Source organism: Equus caballus, chromosome 7 (genome assembly GCF_041296265.1).
Source record: "Equus caballus isolate H_3958 breed thoroughbred chromosome 7, TB-T2T, whole genome shotgun sequence".
Lineage (NCBI taxonomy): Eukaryota > Metazoa > Chordata > Mammalia > Perissodactyla > Equidae > Equus > Equus caballus.
The window spans coordinates 68,883,694-68,899,708 of NC_091690.1; the positions used below are offsets into that span (position 1 = coordinate 68,883,694).

A 16,015-nucleotide genomic window follows, 5' to 3' on the forward strand; every position below is an offset into this window, starting at 1 on the left:
GCTTCTGTTCTTTTTTCTTTGCTATGAAGATGAGGAGGGAGAGAGAACTGACTTGTATCTGGTGCTTGTTGTGTCTTATACAATAAAGACATGCTTCTTGGGGCAGCCCTGTTGGCCTAGCAGTTAAGGTTTGGTGTGCTCCACTTCGGCATCCCGGGTTCGGTTCCCAGGCAGGAACCACACCCCTTGTCTGTCAGTAGCCATGCTGTGGTGGTGGCTCCCATAAAAGAACTAGAAGGACTTACGACTAGAATATACAACTATGTACTGGGGCTTTGGGGAGGGGAAAAAAAAACCCCAGGAAGACTGAAAACAGATGTTAGCTCAGGGTGAATCTTTCCCAGCAAAAAAAAAAAAAAAGATGTTATACTTCTCAGATATGCCTACGATACAGATACTGTATTGCTTTTTATAGAAGCCTCCCCTAGCTAGTAAGTGGTTATTGAACCCCAGTTCCTCTGACTTCAAAGCCCTTGGTTTTTTTATCATGCCGTACTATGTTCCTGTCTAGAATAATTCTGATTTCTCCTCTGTAGAAGTATAAATTTGTAAGGAGGTGGTTGTTCAGGAGGTGAAAATGATGCATCAAGTGTTAAGGAAAGTTACTGATTACATTTATCTTATGATCCTCTCTATACCCCACCAGGGCCTGACTTAAGCCCTCGAGTGACAGGTACTCTTTTACATGAACTTTTTGGCACCCATTATATGTAACAAATGCATCTAGGATGGTTCTAGTTATGCACCGTTCTTGGGAGAATTTAGAAGATAGTCACCCAAATAATTTTGTACGTTTTGTGCTCAGATGAGGATCCCTGGTTGAGAAAGACTGGTGGTTGGTGTCATCCTTCCCATTTTACAGATGATGAAAGTGATAATCATGACTGACTTACAGTACAGCAGCAGAGTTGGAATTCAGAGACAACTCCTAATTCTAAATCAATCATTCAGTAAACATTCATTAAGTGGCCGCACTTTGCTGGGGCCAGCCCTGGTGCCTAGTGGTTAAGATTCAGGGCTCTCACTGCAGTGACCCTGGTTCGTTTCCCACCCAGGGAACCACCCCACCCGTTAGTTGGTTGTCATACTGTGGCAGCTGCTTGTTGCTGTGATTCTGAAAGCTATGCCACTGGTATTTCAAATGCCAGCAGGGTCATCCGTGGTGGACAGATTTCAGCAGAGCTTCCAGACTATGACAGACTAGGAAGAAGGACTGGGCCCCCCACTTCGGAAAAAATTGTCCATGAAAACCCTATGAATAGCAGTGGAACATTGTCTGATATAGTGTTGGAAGGTGAGAGGACGGCACAAAAAGACTGGGCAGAGTTCCACTCTGCACAGCATCGCTAGGAGTCGAAATCAACTCGATGCCACCAACAGCAACAGCAGTTTGCTAGGCATGTGGCAGTGTGTTTTTTCCCTACACTGAACATTCTTCTAATAAAGGTGGAATGATTTGGGTGAAAACAGTCATCTGGAGTGAGGGGAAGATTTTTCTCCTCAGTGTAAGCTGCATACGTTTCCCCTCAGTTCTAGTTTTCTCAGGAGGGAAGCTGAACCTGGTAGGTGCCTCAGCACAGTCTGAATATATTTGTGCAATTGAGATTTCTTTTCTGATGAAGAATGGAGCAGATACTTTGTGTGTCCTCTTAACCCTAAAGTTACAACAATCCTAAGAGATAGTCAGAACAAAATGTTAGTGGACCTACTTTACAGAGAAAAAAACTGAGACTTGGAGAAACTAAACAACTTGCCCAAAGTTCGTAGGAGCTAGTGAAAAGCAAAACTGGGACTCATAGCCTTATCTCCAATCCAGTGTTCTTTTTCTACTTCATAACACTGTGTTTTCCTAAGACTAGGTCTCTTACCTACATTCATTATTTGGTATAAGGACAAGTTATTTCCATTAAATGAGGCAAAGTTAAACTTGCAGACCCTGTGTTTTCAGTTAGGTTTTCATGTCTTATCTTCCCTCCCCCCTTGCAGCAACAACAGGAGGAAATTGCTACTAAGAAACTACGACTGACAAAACCAAGCAAATCTGCAGCACTCCACATTGATCTGTGTAAAGCTACCTCCCCAGCAGATGCTTTGCAGTACCTACTCCAGTTTGCCAGGAAGCCTGTGGAGGCAGAAAGTGTGGAGGGGGTCGTCAGGATTCTCTTGGAACATTACTACAAGGTATGAAAGTCTTGAGGACCTGATGGGAGTATGTGTAAGAGTGGTGTCATGTCTGCAAAATGGGTTAGTACTGCCAAGTAAGTAAGAAGGTGTTCATTCAGCAGTCTTTTACTGAGGGTCTTCCACGTGCTAGGCACTGTGGATACAGAGATAAAAAAAGATCACATCCTGTCCTCAGAAGCTTACAGTATCGAGATGGAGACGGGGTGAACGGTAAGGATAAGGTGCGTCACGTTGCTGGGGCACTCTGGTAATACGTACCGCGTGCAGTGGGAGCACAGAGGAGGAGTTCATTTCAACCATGACCCTTCTGAACAGGGCTTGTCTCTGGGATGTAGTCCTGTCATCCTGCTGTTACTGCCCCAGTTCAAGGCGCTTATCTCTAGTTGCAATAGCTCTTTTTTTTTTTTTTTAACTTTTTTTAAGCTAAGTGGCATTTTATTTCTTCATGTATTTTAATCGATTAGAAGAAAACATCAATTTATGCATATTAACTATAGGAAATAGTTTAAACAGAAAATGAAATCCACAAAATGTGTTTATTTTTCAGTTTTTATGTGTGAGATCTCAAGTAAAAGCAGAAATGATTTTTAAATATTTGAATCACAGATGAATTAAAAATTTAAACTTTAGTATGAAAATTAGTAAGCTTATAGAAAAGCAGAGATGGTACTATAATGAACTGCCAAGTACCCATCTCTGGAATTAAACAGTTATTAATATTTTGCCAAATTTGTTCTGTTTTCCTGAAAATTTTTACAGTATCATAGTGTTTTTCCCTAAGTGATTCAGTAAAATATCTCTAAAACAGGGACATCTTTTTTTAAAACATAACCACATCAAATAAAACTAAATAATTCCTTAATGTCATCTAACAACTAGTCCATATTCAAATTTTCCTAGTTGTTTCAAAAATGTCTTTTTATGGTTGATTTGTCCACATCAAAGTACAAACAATGTCTACACATGGCATTTGCTCTTTCTTAAATCTAGAACAGCTTTTATCATTTTGGTGACATTGATCTGTTAAAGAAACTTGGTCACTTGTTTCGTAAAATGTCTTGTCTTCTGAATTTATTTACTTCCTTGGGGGTTAACTTGCTCCTCTGTCCCCTGTATTTACCATGAACTGGAAGTTAGATCTGTAGGTTTTGTTCGATTCAGGTTAAGCACAGTTTTGAGAATTTAAGAATACTTTGTAGGTGATGATTTGTACTTCACGTTGCTTCTGTCGGATGCACATAACGTCTTGAAGTCCCACCTAGCAGAAGCTTCTCATCTTTTTCCCTTCAGTTTCTCTTCTTTCTATAAACTGTCTTTATTTAGATCTTTTATGTATGCCATAAAGGTCCTTCTATTTACATGTATAATGTTCTAGCTTAATCAAAATGCTTGTAGTTTTCCAAAGACCTGTGTGTTTTCAGAAATTGGTATTCTTTCACATGCTTTTCCCTCAGCCTAGAACCCCACTCCTGTGATCTGGTCTGCCATTTTCTCTGCCAACTGTGTTCCTTTCTCTGAGTCTTCCCACTTACATGTCTTTCTCTCTGGAACACTTCACTCAGATGTTCATATGACTGCTTCCCATGTTTCCTTCAAGTCTTTGCTCAAATGTGGCTTTTTCACAGACGCCTTCCTTTATCCCTCTATTCGAGACTGAAACTGCCTGTCCTACCCCAGCACTTTGTAGCCCCATTTTGATTTTATTTTCTCCATAGCATTTACCATCTTCTAATATTCTATATGATTTTCTCATTTGTTTTGTTCCTTGTCCATTTCCCCATGCTAGAATGTAAGCTCCTCTTGAGTAGAGATTTTTGTTTGTTTTTTTAAGTTGATGTATCTGCAGCACCAAGAACAGTGTGGGGTAAAGTAAATATTTGTTGAATGAATGAATGCTTTGTGACACTTTTTACTCAGTTAACAAATGATTATTATATATCAGGCATTGTTCTGGGTGGTGGACAGTGTCCTGTTTGCACATTTGTTAGCTCTTAACATTGCCATTATTTGTCATGTGTGTCTATCTGCTTCAGACTTTGAGCCCCTAAATTCAGAGACTACATATCTATTAATAACTTCTGTCCCAGTGTTGGGCAAGTTCTCTGGAACACTGTAAGGGCTTAATAAATGTTTCCCTCATGTTGTATATGAATGAAATCAGAGTTTTTGTTCTCAAGAAGTTTTCAGTCTCTTAGTGGTCTATTTTTAGTTATCACTTTTGTTATCAATATCTACCTATTATTATTATTACATAATAATATAACTCTGTTGTCAATAGTCATCTATAATAATACATCTAAGAGCAATTAACATTTATATAGCTTGTTGGAGTTTATAAAGCTCTTTCCACGTGTAATATTTTATTTACTCATGGTGACAACACTATTGTTCTCTCTGTAATCCAGATAGGGAACTAGGCTTAGAGCAGTTTCACTCAGCTTAGTAAATGGAGGGGTTAGGTTTGAATCTGAGTTGTTTTTTGTTTTTCAACTTTTTGTTATGGAACATGTCAAATATATTTGCAAGTAGAGAGAATGGTTTAATTAATTCCCATGTACTCATTACCCAGCTTCAACAATTATCATTTCTTGGCCAAACTTGTTTCATTCCCACCCCACTGTCCACTTCTACTTCCTCCACCCTCACCCTCTCTACCAGATTCTTGTGAAAACAGTTCCCTGGCACCATATCATTTTATTCATAAATTTCAGTTTATATTTCTAAACAATAAAGATTCTTTTTGAAAACATAGTCACAATTCCATTTTCATGTCTAAAAGAAAAATTGGACTCGGGTGTCCTGATGTCAGACCCCAGGCTCTTTAACCAGACCATGCTGTTTGCGTTAGTCTAGCAGATTCTAACCCCAAAGGAGTGAGGAGGGATGCCAGATGGGGCCAGTTCTAGATTAACCACCATAGTGTTTTTTACCCTTTCTTCTGTTTTATCCAGAAATGTGGTGTCTGGTATTTTAGTAGATAAACTACTTTGGATTCTGCTTTTCTTGTCCAAGTCTTTCTGTGGTCAGGCAGCAGTACCTGAATTTATTTCACATGAGGGATTCTTCAGTTATACCACTGTGCTCATTGCTCTGTAGGATGTAGGAGAACTTTGAGACCTGATCCTTGTCCTTTAGGGGCTAACAGTATAGTTGGTAGAGCAGATAATATATGTAGCATTTAGATGTTAAGGACTAAAGTTATTCTTTGGTGATTTTTTCATTCTCTCAAGATGTTCTGAATACTAACTGTGCCAGGCCTTGTGCTTCGTGTTGGTGATACAGAGATGAATATATGATCCCCGATCTGAGTCTAGTTGGTAGATGAGACAATAAATGGATAATAAGAATACAACGTTATAGGTGCTGTGAAATCTGGGACAGGTTATGATGTGACCTCAAAGAAGAGGATAATCAGTTCTACTTGGGAGCAGGGGTCTGGAAAGCCATTATATACTAGTAATGATGCTTCAGATGAGTCTTCAAAAAACAAATTTTGGCCTCTTGGAAAACAGAGGAAAGGCATTTTAGAAAGAAGGAGCAATTGTGAGCAAAGGCATGGAGATGTGAACTAGCCTGTTACATTAGAAGAAATGCAAGTAGTTTGGCTGGTGTAGATTTTAGGTTGAGAGCCCTTTAAGAGGTAAGACTAGAAGGATTGAAAGGGGTCTGATCCTGAAGAGTCTTGCATTCTGCTTTGTGGGGTTTTGTTTTAGACATGTCACTGTGGGGGCAATATGGAGGAATTGGATGAGGGCAAGACAGGACTTAGGGTGATCAACCAGGAGTTAAGTCTGCAGCACTGTGATGAAAGCCTGAACCAGGACAGTTTTGATGGTGAGAAGAGCAGTTATTGAAGAGGGCTTCCCCAGAGGCAGTTTGTTTTAAGCTTAGGAGTGAAGGAGGTGATTTATGTGTTTCAGTAGCAGGTGTCCCAGGGGATTATTTCAGAAAGTAGGAGAACTACTCTGAGTAAAGGATCCGGATGGATAAAGAATGTCACTAGGTCAGATACTCTCTTATTCTTTTTGTCCCATTCTTACCTTCTTGCCTCTCTCTTAGCTGCTAGGCTTAGTACTTCTGCTTTCCATGCAGTTCCCTTGTGTTTGGAGGTCTGACTCCATTCCAGGCTGTTGAAAGGCTATATAGTTATTCTCCTATACTCTCTCACTACAAAATTAGGGTATTTGGCTAGTCCAGTACCTGTGAAAGACAATTACTTAATTCTATGGTGTTAGTTCATTGAGTTGAAGCCCATAAAAGAATTGGCTTTTATTTCTATTCAAAAGTGAATTCAGTGTCTTCCTTCATTCTCCAGTCTACTTTATCTCAGGAAGTGGTACCACCATCAATATAGACCCTTAATTAAAACCTGAGAAAGTTCCTTTATAGCGCCTTCACCCTTCCTCTTGTCATATTCCCTTCCTCACCAAGTCTTGTTGATTTTTTCTTCTAAATATCTCATGAGTCCGTTTACCTCTGTTTCTACTGTTACTTCAGTAATCCAAGTAACTATCATATTTTTAAAACTTATAAAACCTATGAAATATAACACATAAGAGTATATAGAATAACTTCATACAGCCTGTTGATTTATCACAACATGAACACAGTATGTAACCACCATCCAAGTCAGGAAATGAAATATCTGTATCCCATAGGCCCCCTCAAACTCCCTTCTAATTATTTCTCCTTTCTTTCCCAAAGGTAACCATCACTATCCTGACTTTTAGGGTAGTAACTTCCTTTCTTTTATTTTTTTACTATTTAAACCCACACCCCTAAATACAACAATTAATTTTTGTCTCTTTTTCAACTTCACATATGAGGTAATACAGTATGTACCTTTTTATGTGTGGTTTTTTACTCAAAATTCTATTTGTGAGATTCATCATATTGTTGCCTATAGCTATAGTTCATTCATTTTTACCACATTATAAGATTTCATTGTATGAATATTCCATAATTTGTCTATTGATTCTATTATTGATGGACATTTAGGCTATCTCCAATTTTTAACTATTACAAGAAGTATTGCCGTGAACATTTTTTTTTTTTTTTTTTTTTAAAGATTTTGTTTTTTTCCTTTTTCTCCCTAAAGCCCCCCAGTACATAGTTGTATATTCTTTGTTGTGGGTCCTTCTAGTTGTGGCATGTCGGACGCTGCCTCAGCGTGGTTTGATGAGCAGTGCCATGTCTGCGCCCAGGATTCGAACCAACGAAACACTGGGCCGCCTGCAGCAGAGTGCGCGAACTTAACCACTCGACCACGGGGCCAGCCCCAGCCATGAACATTTTTGTACAAGTTGGTTTGCACGGCTTGCATTTCTGTTTAGTATATACTCTGGAGTGGAATTCCTGAGCCTACTGTTTCCAAAATGGTAGTACCAATTTAGTACTACCTGAATTGTACAATTAGTACAATTTAGTACTACTTCTATTAGCAGTATGTGAGAATTTCAGTTGCTCCACATACTTGCCAACAGTAGGAATTATCAATCTTTTTCATTTTGACACTTCTTATGGATGTGTACTATATCATTGTGACCTTAACTTGCATTCCTCAGATTACTAATGAATTGGAGCAACTTTAGCGTGTTTAATTGGCCATTTGCATATCCTTTTGGGTAATGCCTATTGATCTCTCTTGCCTATTTTCACTGAGGTGTTTTGTTTTGTTTTTTGGTGAAGAAGATTGGCCCTGAGCCAGGATCTGTTGCTAGTCTTCCTCTTTTTGCTTTAGGAAGATTGTTCTTGAGCTAACATCTATGCCAATCTTCCTCCATTTTGTATTGGGACACTGCCACAGCGTGGCTTGATGCACAGTGCATAGGTCCACGCCCAGGATCTGAACCTGCAAACCCTGGGCTGTCAAAGTGGAGCGTGCAAACTCTACCACTATGCCACTGGGCTGGCCCCTTAATGTTGTATTTTGATGAAAAGAAGTTTTTAGTATAGCCCAATTTGACAATCTTTTCATTTATATTTTGTACTTTTCTTGTCTGATGTAAGAAGGTTTTTCCTACCCTGAGCTCATTAAGACATTTTGCTAGACTATTATTAGGAGCTTTATTATTTGCTTTTCACACATGGAGTTGATTGTTGTGTACTGTTGTCCCTTGGTATCCGTAAGGGATTGGTTCCAGGATCCCTGAGGATACCAAAATCTACAGATGTTCAAGTTCCTTAGGTTGGCTCTCCATATCCGTGGGTTCTGCGTCTGTGGATTAAACCTACCATGGATTGTAAACATAGTACAGATGGTCCCCCACTTAGGATGGTTCGACTTACTATCTTTCGACTATATCATGGTAAGAAAGTCATACATATTCAGTAGAAACCGTACTTGGAGTTTTGAATTTCGATGTTTTCCTGGGCTGGTGGTGTGCCGTATGATACTCTCTCCTGATGCTCGGCAGACGCAGCAAGCTGCAGCTCCCAGTCAGCCATGTGATTTCGAGGGCAAACAACTGACACACAACCATTCTGTTTTTCACTTTCAGTATGGTATTCAATAAATTACGAGATATTCACCACTTTATTATGAAATAGGCTTTGTGTTAGATGATTTTGCCCAACTGTAGGCTAATGTAAAGTGTTCTCAGCATGTTTAAGGTAGGCAAGGCTAAGCTATGATGTTCCATAGGTTAGGGAGATTAAATGCATGTTTGACTTACGATATTTTCAATGTATGATGGGTTTATCAGCATGGAACCCCATCATAAGACAAGGAAGATTTATACATATCTGTGGTTGGTTGAATCTGTGGATATGGAATCTGTGGATATGGAAGGCCGACTGTATGTTGCTTGGATATGTGGAAACCCCAATGTTCCAGCACCGTTTATTGAAAATAATGTCCTTTTTTCATTGCTTTGCAGTACCACCTTTGTGGTAAATCAAGTGTTTCTGTATGAGTGAGTATGTTTCAGGGCTTTCCTATTCTGTTCCATTGGTTTGTCTATTCTTATGCCAATACCATGCTGTCTTAGGATAGTATTATAATAAATCTTGACATCTGGTGGGATAAGTTCTCCCACCTTGCTCTTCTTTAAGAATATCTTGGTTGCACAACCAGAAGGACCTACAACCAGAATTACAACTATGTACTGGGGGACTTTGGGGAGGAGGAGGAGGGGGAGGGGAGGGGGAGGGAAGGGGGAGGAAGAAGAAGAAGATGATTGGCAACAGATGTTAGCTCAGGTGCTGGGCTGGTGGTATGCCATATGATACTCTCTCCTGAGTAGCTGCCAACACCCAGTTTCCAGGAGCTCCAAGAGCAGTGGTGCTGGCAGCAACGTTGGGTGCCCAGTGTTGGTGGTGCAGGTTGCTGCAGCTCGCATCTAACATGATCGCACAGTGGAAGAAAGGTGTTTTTAATCCCCAAAGTACATTTCTGGCTAAAAGTTAATGACATCAGGAAGGTGTAAAAAAAATTCCCATTCACTTTGCAGTGTTTGGGTGTAACATACTGAGTGAGAAAAGCTCTCTTCCCTGAAGTATATAAAGTTAATTTTTCAGAAATAAAGCCTTCGAATACTTGGATCATTGAATCCCTTTTGAGAAGTTAGTTTCTCCTGTTCTTGCTTGTTGTTTAGCTGAGAGTAGAGTGGCAAGGTAACAATAGCTTTTTTTGTTCCAGGAGAATGATCCATCTGTGAGACTGAAAATTGCATCATTGTTGGGTTTATTGTCAAAGACCGCAGGATTTTCCCCAGACTGTATTATGGATGATGCCATTAACATCCTGCAGAATGAAAGTAAGTTGCAATTTAAAAGCTGTCTAATCAGAGCGGAAATCCTTTAGTTCCTTTTATATAGAGTTTAGAACAAAATTTTGTTGTTGGTTGTTATTGAAAAGCAATTTGAGGATGATTCAATAAAACCATACCATGTATATACATTTATTTACATTAGAGTTAAAATACAGTTTTGTCTCTTCATAGCTATCATTAATTGACCTCTACCAAATGCCATATACTTAAGGTAGTTTACGTGTGTTATAAGATAGGTATTATTGTCCTTATTTTATACATGAGGAAACTGAAGCTCAGAGAAGTTAACTAATGTGTTTAAGGTTACATAGTATGTGACAAGAGTTGATGTTTTGTTGACTGTGCTATGCTCACTCAGAAATCGTGAGAGGTGCTGTCCTCCTCACATGGTCCCTCACAACTTAGTTCCTATAAAAATGACATTTCCCAGGTCTTACATGTTGTTGCTTTTTCTATTTGTTCCCTGTTGATGCCCACTAAAATTATTCTCAGCATTTAGGTGAAATGGAAAATCGCTTCATCTTTTTAATTTTTTCAATTAATTATCTGGTTTTATTTATGTACAAGATTTCTGTTATAGAGTTAGTGCCTCACTTGCCTTAATATTTATTTTAAAATTAAATAGAAACCTTTTGTTGCTGTTTTTAAAAATATTCTAATTTTGTATGAATTGGTTATAGTTTCAAAGAATTGTTTTATTTTGGGGTATACATATTTCAACAAATATCACTATTTAAATATTGGACAACATTTAGTCTATGAACTTGAGGTTATCAGAGTAATAAAGGGCCTGTGAACTCAGAGACAATCTAAATTCATTTATCGTACAACTGTTTAATGGTAAAAAGTATCTTACATATGTGACCCATAGGCTGAAGCTGAGAATTTTTAAAATTTTGTTAGAAACAACTTCATATTAAAATTTTGCTTGTATTGGATTTTGACCCAAGACTTTTAATTCACAGGAAACAATGAAAATATCTTTAAATTTTTTTCAGGAGGAGTTGGTTTTATTGAAATGCCAATATCACGACATTAAACAAAAATTTAAAAAATATTCCTACTATTTCCATAAAACAATGTTTTACACATTATCTTTTACTTATATACATTTTATATGGTTTGACTTATAGTGAAAGTACTATTTTGTGTTTTACTGTGCTCACTTAACATTACATATAATTTTTTCTGTTTCTACATTACCTTCATAATATTTATGGTGTTGATAATATATTAAATATCAACAAGTACAGTAGTGTTTGTAATGTTTTGCTACTGTAGATAGTAGCAAGAAAAATTAATTTCTTTTAAAAGCACCAAACAGTTACATTGCCTCAGTACCAAAGTATCCTTTTTTGCCATGGAAAGTTCTTGAAGGTGCTAGCTATGTACCTGGAATAATCGCATACTTTAAGATTGGAGATTCATAGAGCTATAGACTTTTTGAGCTGTACATGGCCTTATAGAGATCATCTGGTCTAATTTTTTCATTTTGTAGATGACAGAAACAAAGTCCCAGAGAGATGAGGTGAATTCATTTAGCTAAATAGGAGCAGAACTGAGAACTTAATGCTGTGCTTTTTCTTACAGACCCAGGTTTAGCTGAAACACTTTACCTTTAAAATAGAAAAATTATAAGAGTTAAATTTTTTTGCTGAGGAAGATTTGCCCTGAGCTAACATCTGCTGCCAATCTTCCTCTTTTTGTGTGTGAGCTGCTGCAACAGCATGGCCACTGACAGGCAAGTGACGTAGGTCTGTGCCTGGGAACCGAACCTGGGCCACTAAAGCAGAGTGTGCCAAACTTGACCCGTAGGCCACTGGAGCTGGCCCCAGAGAATTAATTTTGGTGCAAACCTCATCCTAGCCTTTAAAAGAAAGAGACTCAAATTATGCAGTGTACGTGGAAATAGCTGTTTTACTTTTTGTTAACATTCTAATTCTGTTTTTTACTTAATTATCTCTAAGAGATTTGATCTGGGTCTCTTCCTGGTTTCCAGTTGCTAGCCTACCTAGATTCACAGAAGATAGAACTGGAAGGGACCGTAAAGATCATCTAGTTCAAGCTCTTTATTTCATAGCTGAGGAACATGAACTCCAGTGAGGTAAAGTGACTGCTGACGTCACTCTGTATTTTTGACTTAGAATTAAGCCACAGACTTAGAATTGAGAGTCTCCCAGTTATCAGTCTTGTGTGCGTTTTCAAATCCCAAGAACATGGTCAAGCTCTGGCCCCGAAGTCTTTCCTTTCAATTCGTCAGGTGTGTGAGTTCTGTAACTCCTTGGCAAGCACTGGGCACGGCACTTTATATCTGCTTCTCTAGTACGTATTAGATCACTAATGATAATGCAGAGCTTGCTTTAGAGGAGGTATAATCATAATACTGAGGGAGCAGAGGAGAGAGCGAGGTCAGTGCTGACTGGTGGGATCTAGAAAGGCTCAGTGAAGAGGGGGCTTGGAAGGTCAGAGGTGGGGAAGAGTAGTGCCAAGAAAAAGGAACCTTATGATAAAAGGTAGAGAACTGGGAAAGTACAAGAGATACTTGAAGAACTGGATTGTTTTTGAGAGATCAGCAGAGAGTAAGGGCTTTAGGAGGAAAAACAATGGTAAAATGTGTTCAAGCCCAAGGGTAGGTGGTCTTGAGCACTGAGGATTTTGAATGTTATTTTGTAGACAGGGGAAACCATGTAAAGGTTTTTTGAGCAAGGGATGAAATGATCAAGTCTGGATTTAGAAAGATAATTTGGTGGCTCTGAGGAATTTGGTTTGATGAACTAGGTGGTTTAGAGAAGAGATGTTGAGGATTCGTTTATTGTCCATGTGGAGATGTCCATCCAACCTGCAGTTGTAATGTAGGTCTGGAACTCAGGAGAGGGACTAGGGTTTGAGATTTAGATTAGATTTATGATTTATCAGAGGCAAGAGTTAAGTTTTAAAAAGATTTATCTAGCTTTTCATGGATGTTAGGCAGAATCATCTTTTTGAAGAAATACATTGTAGAGTGGTGTGGTGGTGGTGGAGATTTTCACCACTTTTCTTTTCTCTAAGTACCTTCTTTTCTCTTCGTATGTCACGTCTTTCATATTGGAGACTTTTCTTGATGATCCTTGGCCTTGCATGTAAATTTAAGACTCGGCACTAAAAAGCTGATTGGTACTTGTGTGTGAATGGATGGGGCTTGTCAACTAGTAGCCTCCACTCTAGGATGATCCTCTATGTCTTTGGAGGACTTTTAAATGTTAGTATCTTTTGGTGTGTTTTTTGTGGGGCCCATCAATTTTTCCAGTTAAAAGTTCATGACTCCCCTTCTAGGAAGACAGAGAAATGCCCGGCTGCCTTCTTTTTAGAGCCAAAGCAGTTGAAGGTGGCTAGGGAGAGGGAGGGAGTGTCTCATTATCAGTACTTATGACTCTCTTAATCTCCTCTTCTTCACTGTACTTCCTCCTTGTCCTCACCTGATATCCCCAACATTGGATCCTTTCTGGTCCAATTTCTATATAAAATAAACCTCCTATTTCAGTGGTCACTTGGCTGTGTAGGATTGGGAAGGAGGGGTCCAATTCTTCTTACAAAGACCTCAAACAAGTCCCTGCCTTATCCCTGTTTTTTTTTATTTTATTTTTTTGAGGAAGATTAGCTCTGAGCTAACATCTGCCAATCCTCCTCTTTTTGCTGAAGAAGACTGGCCCTGAGCTAACATCTGTGCCCATCTTCCTCTACTTTATGTGTGGGATGCCTGCCACAGCATGGCTTGACAAGCGATGTGTAGGTCCACACCTGGGATCTGAACTGGTGAACCCGGGCCACCAAAGTGGAACGTACGAACTTAACTGCTGTGCCACCAGGCTGGCCCACCTTATCCTTGTTTTTTGGAGTTTTTTTCTTTGCTTGTTTAAATCTCCAGTTCCTGAATCTAGAATTTATTGCTTTGAAGTGACATCCTCCTCAGTAGGCATTTTATGTTAGATTTCTCAGTTTTGCCAAAGAGCTCTTCTTTGCTTTCCATCTCTAAAAAATTTGTTGATTTTTCTCATCTACCTACCTTATTCTCTGTTTTCTTGGTCTTTGTAGGTTTATACCTTTTAATTTCTTTACTCTTATTATATTAATGTTTTAGGATGCGTGCCCTGCTGAGGAGTTTGCACTTTATCTTGAAAGTGCTGAAAAGCCCTTAGTCAAGCATAAAACATTTTTGGAGCACTATTTCCAGTCCTTTGGAGGACTCAATTTTTTAGACATGATCCCTTTAGGAGCTTAGCTTTTAGTTGAGGGGAATCCAGGATCAAATAGTAGAACCTAGCTGACAAAAATCTACATTTTTTACCCAAATACATTTAGTTTCTACAGTGATCTCCTTTTGAAATTCTACAACCCAACTTTGTCTTCCTTTCTAGAATCTCATCAAGTCCTAGCTCAGCTCTTGGACACTTTGCTTGCAATTGGCACCAAACTCCCAGAGAATCAAGCTATCCAGATGCGATTAGTTGATGTAGCATGCAAGGTAAGAGTATGACTGTTAGACACACGGTTACTTCTGAACAGTTTTGCAATATCTGGAGAGATGATAAGAACTGTAAGATTGGCTTAGCTTTGTCCTAAATCCGTAACTGAGAATTGCCAAGGACTCTTAATGGTTTTTAAGAGCTGCCTCAGATTTTTGTTTCTTGATGTTGGATTAGGAGCAAAGTTGAGTAATTGTTTTAAAAAGCACTTCCTCATCCTCCCCAAAGAAATGAAAATAATTATAGTAGCTGCCATGTATACTGTGCCTAGTATATGCACTCTGCTAATTATGGTACTTTGTGTCCAGTTTTTCATTTGTTCCTCACAGTCCTTTAGGTAAGTACTGTTAACCCTGTTTTACAAAGGTGGTAATTGAGGTTTAGGGAGTCTAACTTGCCCAAGTTTTCACAGTTAGGGAGTTGCAGAATCAGGATATAAACTCTGGTGTCTCTGATTGCAATGCCTATGTTCTTTCTATTATGCTTTGTTGCCTCAGTAAACAGACCAAACAAGTGTTTGGGAAAATTTTTTTTAATTTTGTTTTTTCTAATTATGAAAGAAATACATGTACATTAGCTGTGCCTTTGACTTAATTTGGAGCTTTTAATTAGCTACCTTTTGTGTATAACAACAGCTCCTAAACCTTGTAGAATTGGTTTTGCTTTTAATCTTTTTGATAAATTTATTTTGAGACTATAAGAAAGATATGTTTGAATTGTGGAAGAGTATTATATGCATGGATTAGAAAACTATTTCTGAGCTCCAGGAGCAGGTGTTTTATTTATCTTAGTAAACAATAACAAAGGCAACAAAGAAAGCCCAAACACTTTGACAAGTACAGTATTAAAAGCCTAAGTGGAAAAAACTAGGGATTATATGTTTGTGAAAGTTGATCTCCCGTGTGAAAGAATATATATATGTGAGAAGCTTTGTACTGAGTAGATTGTTACTTGAAGTAACAGTTTCTTAAATTTCTTAAATTTGATGTATTGCTTTTGGTTTTTTTCCTGTACACAGATTGTTAGCTACTTTTTTAGACAGATAGCTGTAATTATATTCTATATACAATTTTTCTTTTTCACTAACATTTTTTTTTTTAAAGATTAGCACCTGAGCTAACAATTGTTGCCAGTCTTTTTTTTTTTTCTGCTTTTTCTCCCCATATCCCCCCCCCAGTACATAGTTGTATATTTTTTAGTTGTGGGTCCTTCTAGTTATGGCATGTGGGACCCCGCCTCAGCATGGCCTGATGAGCGGTGCCACATCCGTGCCCAGGATCTGAACCAGCGAAACCCTGGGCCATGGAAGAAGAGTGTGTGAACTTAACCACTTGGCCACGGGGCCGGCCCCTCACTAACATTTTAACAGAAATATATTCATTATATTGGAAATATTTCGTAAAGATTTTTAATGAATGCATGATATTTCATCCAATTGTTAAACCATAGTTTACGCCATCATTCTCCTATTATTGGACATTTATATTGTACCTGTTTTTTAAATTATAAATAATACTGCAGTGAATATTGTTAGTCTAATGTTTTTTGTATTTAGGG

The 16,015-nt window shown here is 38.4% G+C and overlaps 1 protein-coding gene across 1 annotated transcript in view; it reads left to right on the plus strand.

The window, feature by feature from the left end:
* INTS4 (integrator complex subunit 4) overlaps window positions 1–16,015 on the plus strand; it is a 94,051-nt gene that overhangs the window by 6,732 nt on the left and 71,304 nt on the right. The window contains exons 2-4 of the mRNA XM_023645652.2: window positions 1,987–2,181; window positions 9,824–9,941; window positions 14,351–14,457. Of these exons, the coding sequence (XP_023501420.1) occupies window positions 1,987–2,181; window positions 9,824–9,941; window positions 14,351–14,457 (420 nt within the window). The remainder of the gene's footprint in view (window positions 1–1,986; window positions 2,182–9,823; window positions 9,942–14,350; window positions 14,458–16,015) is intronic.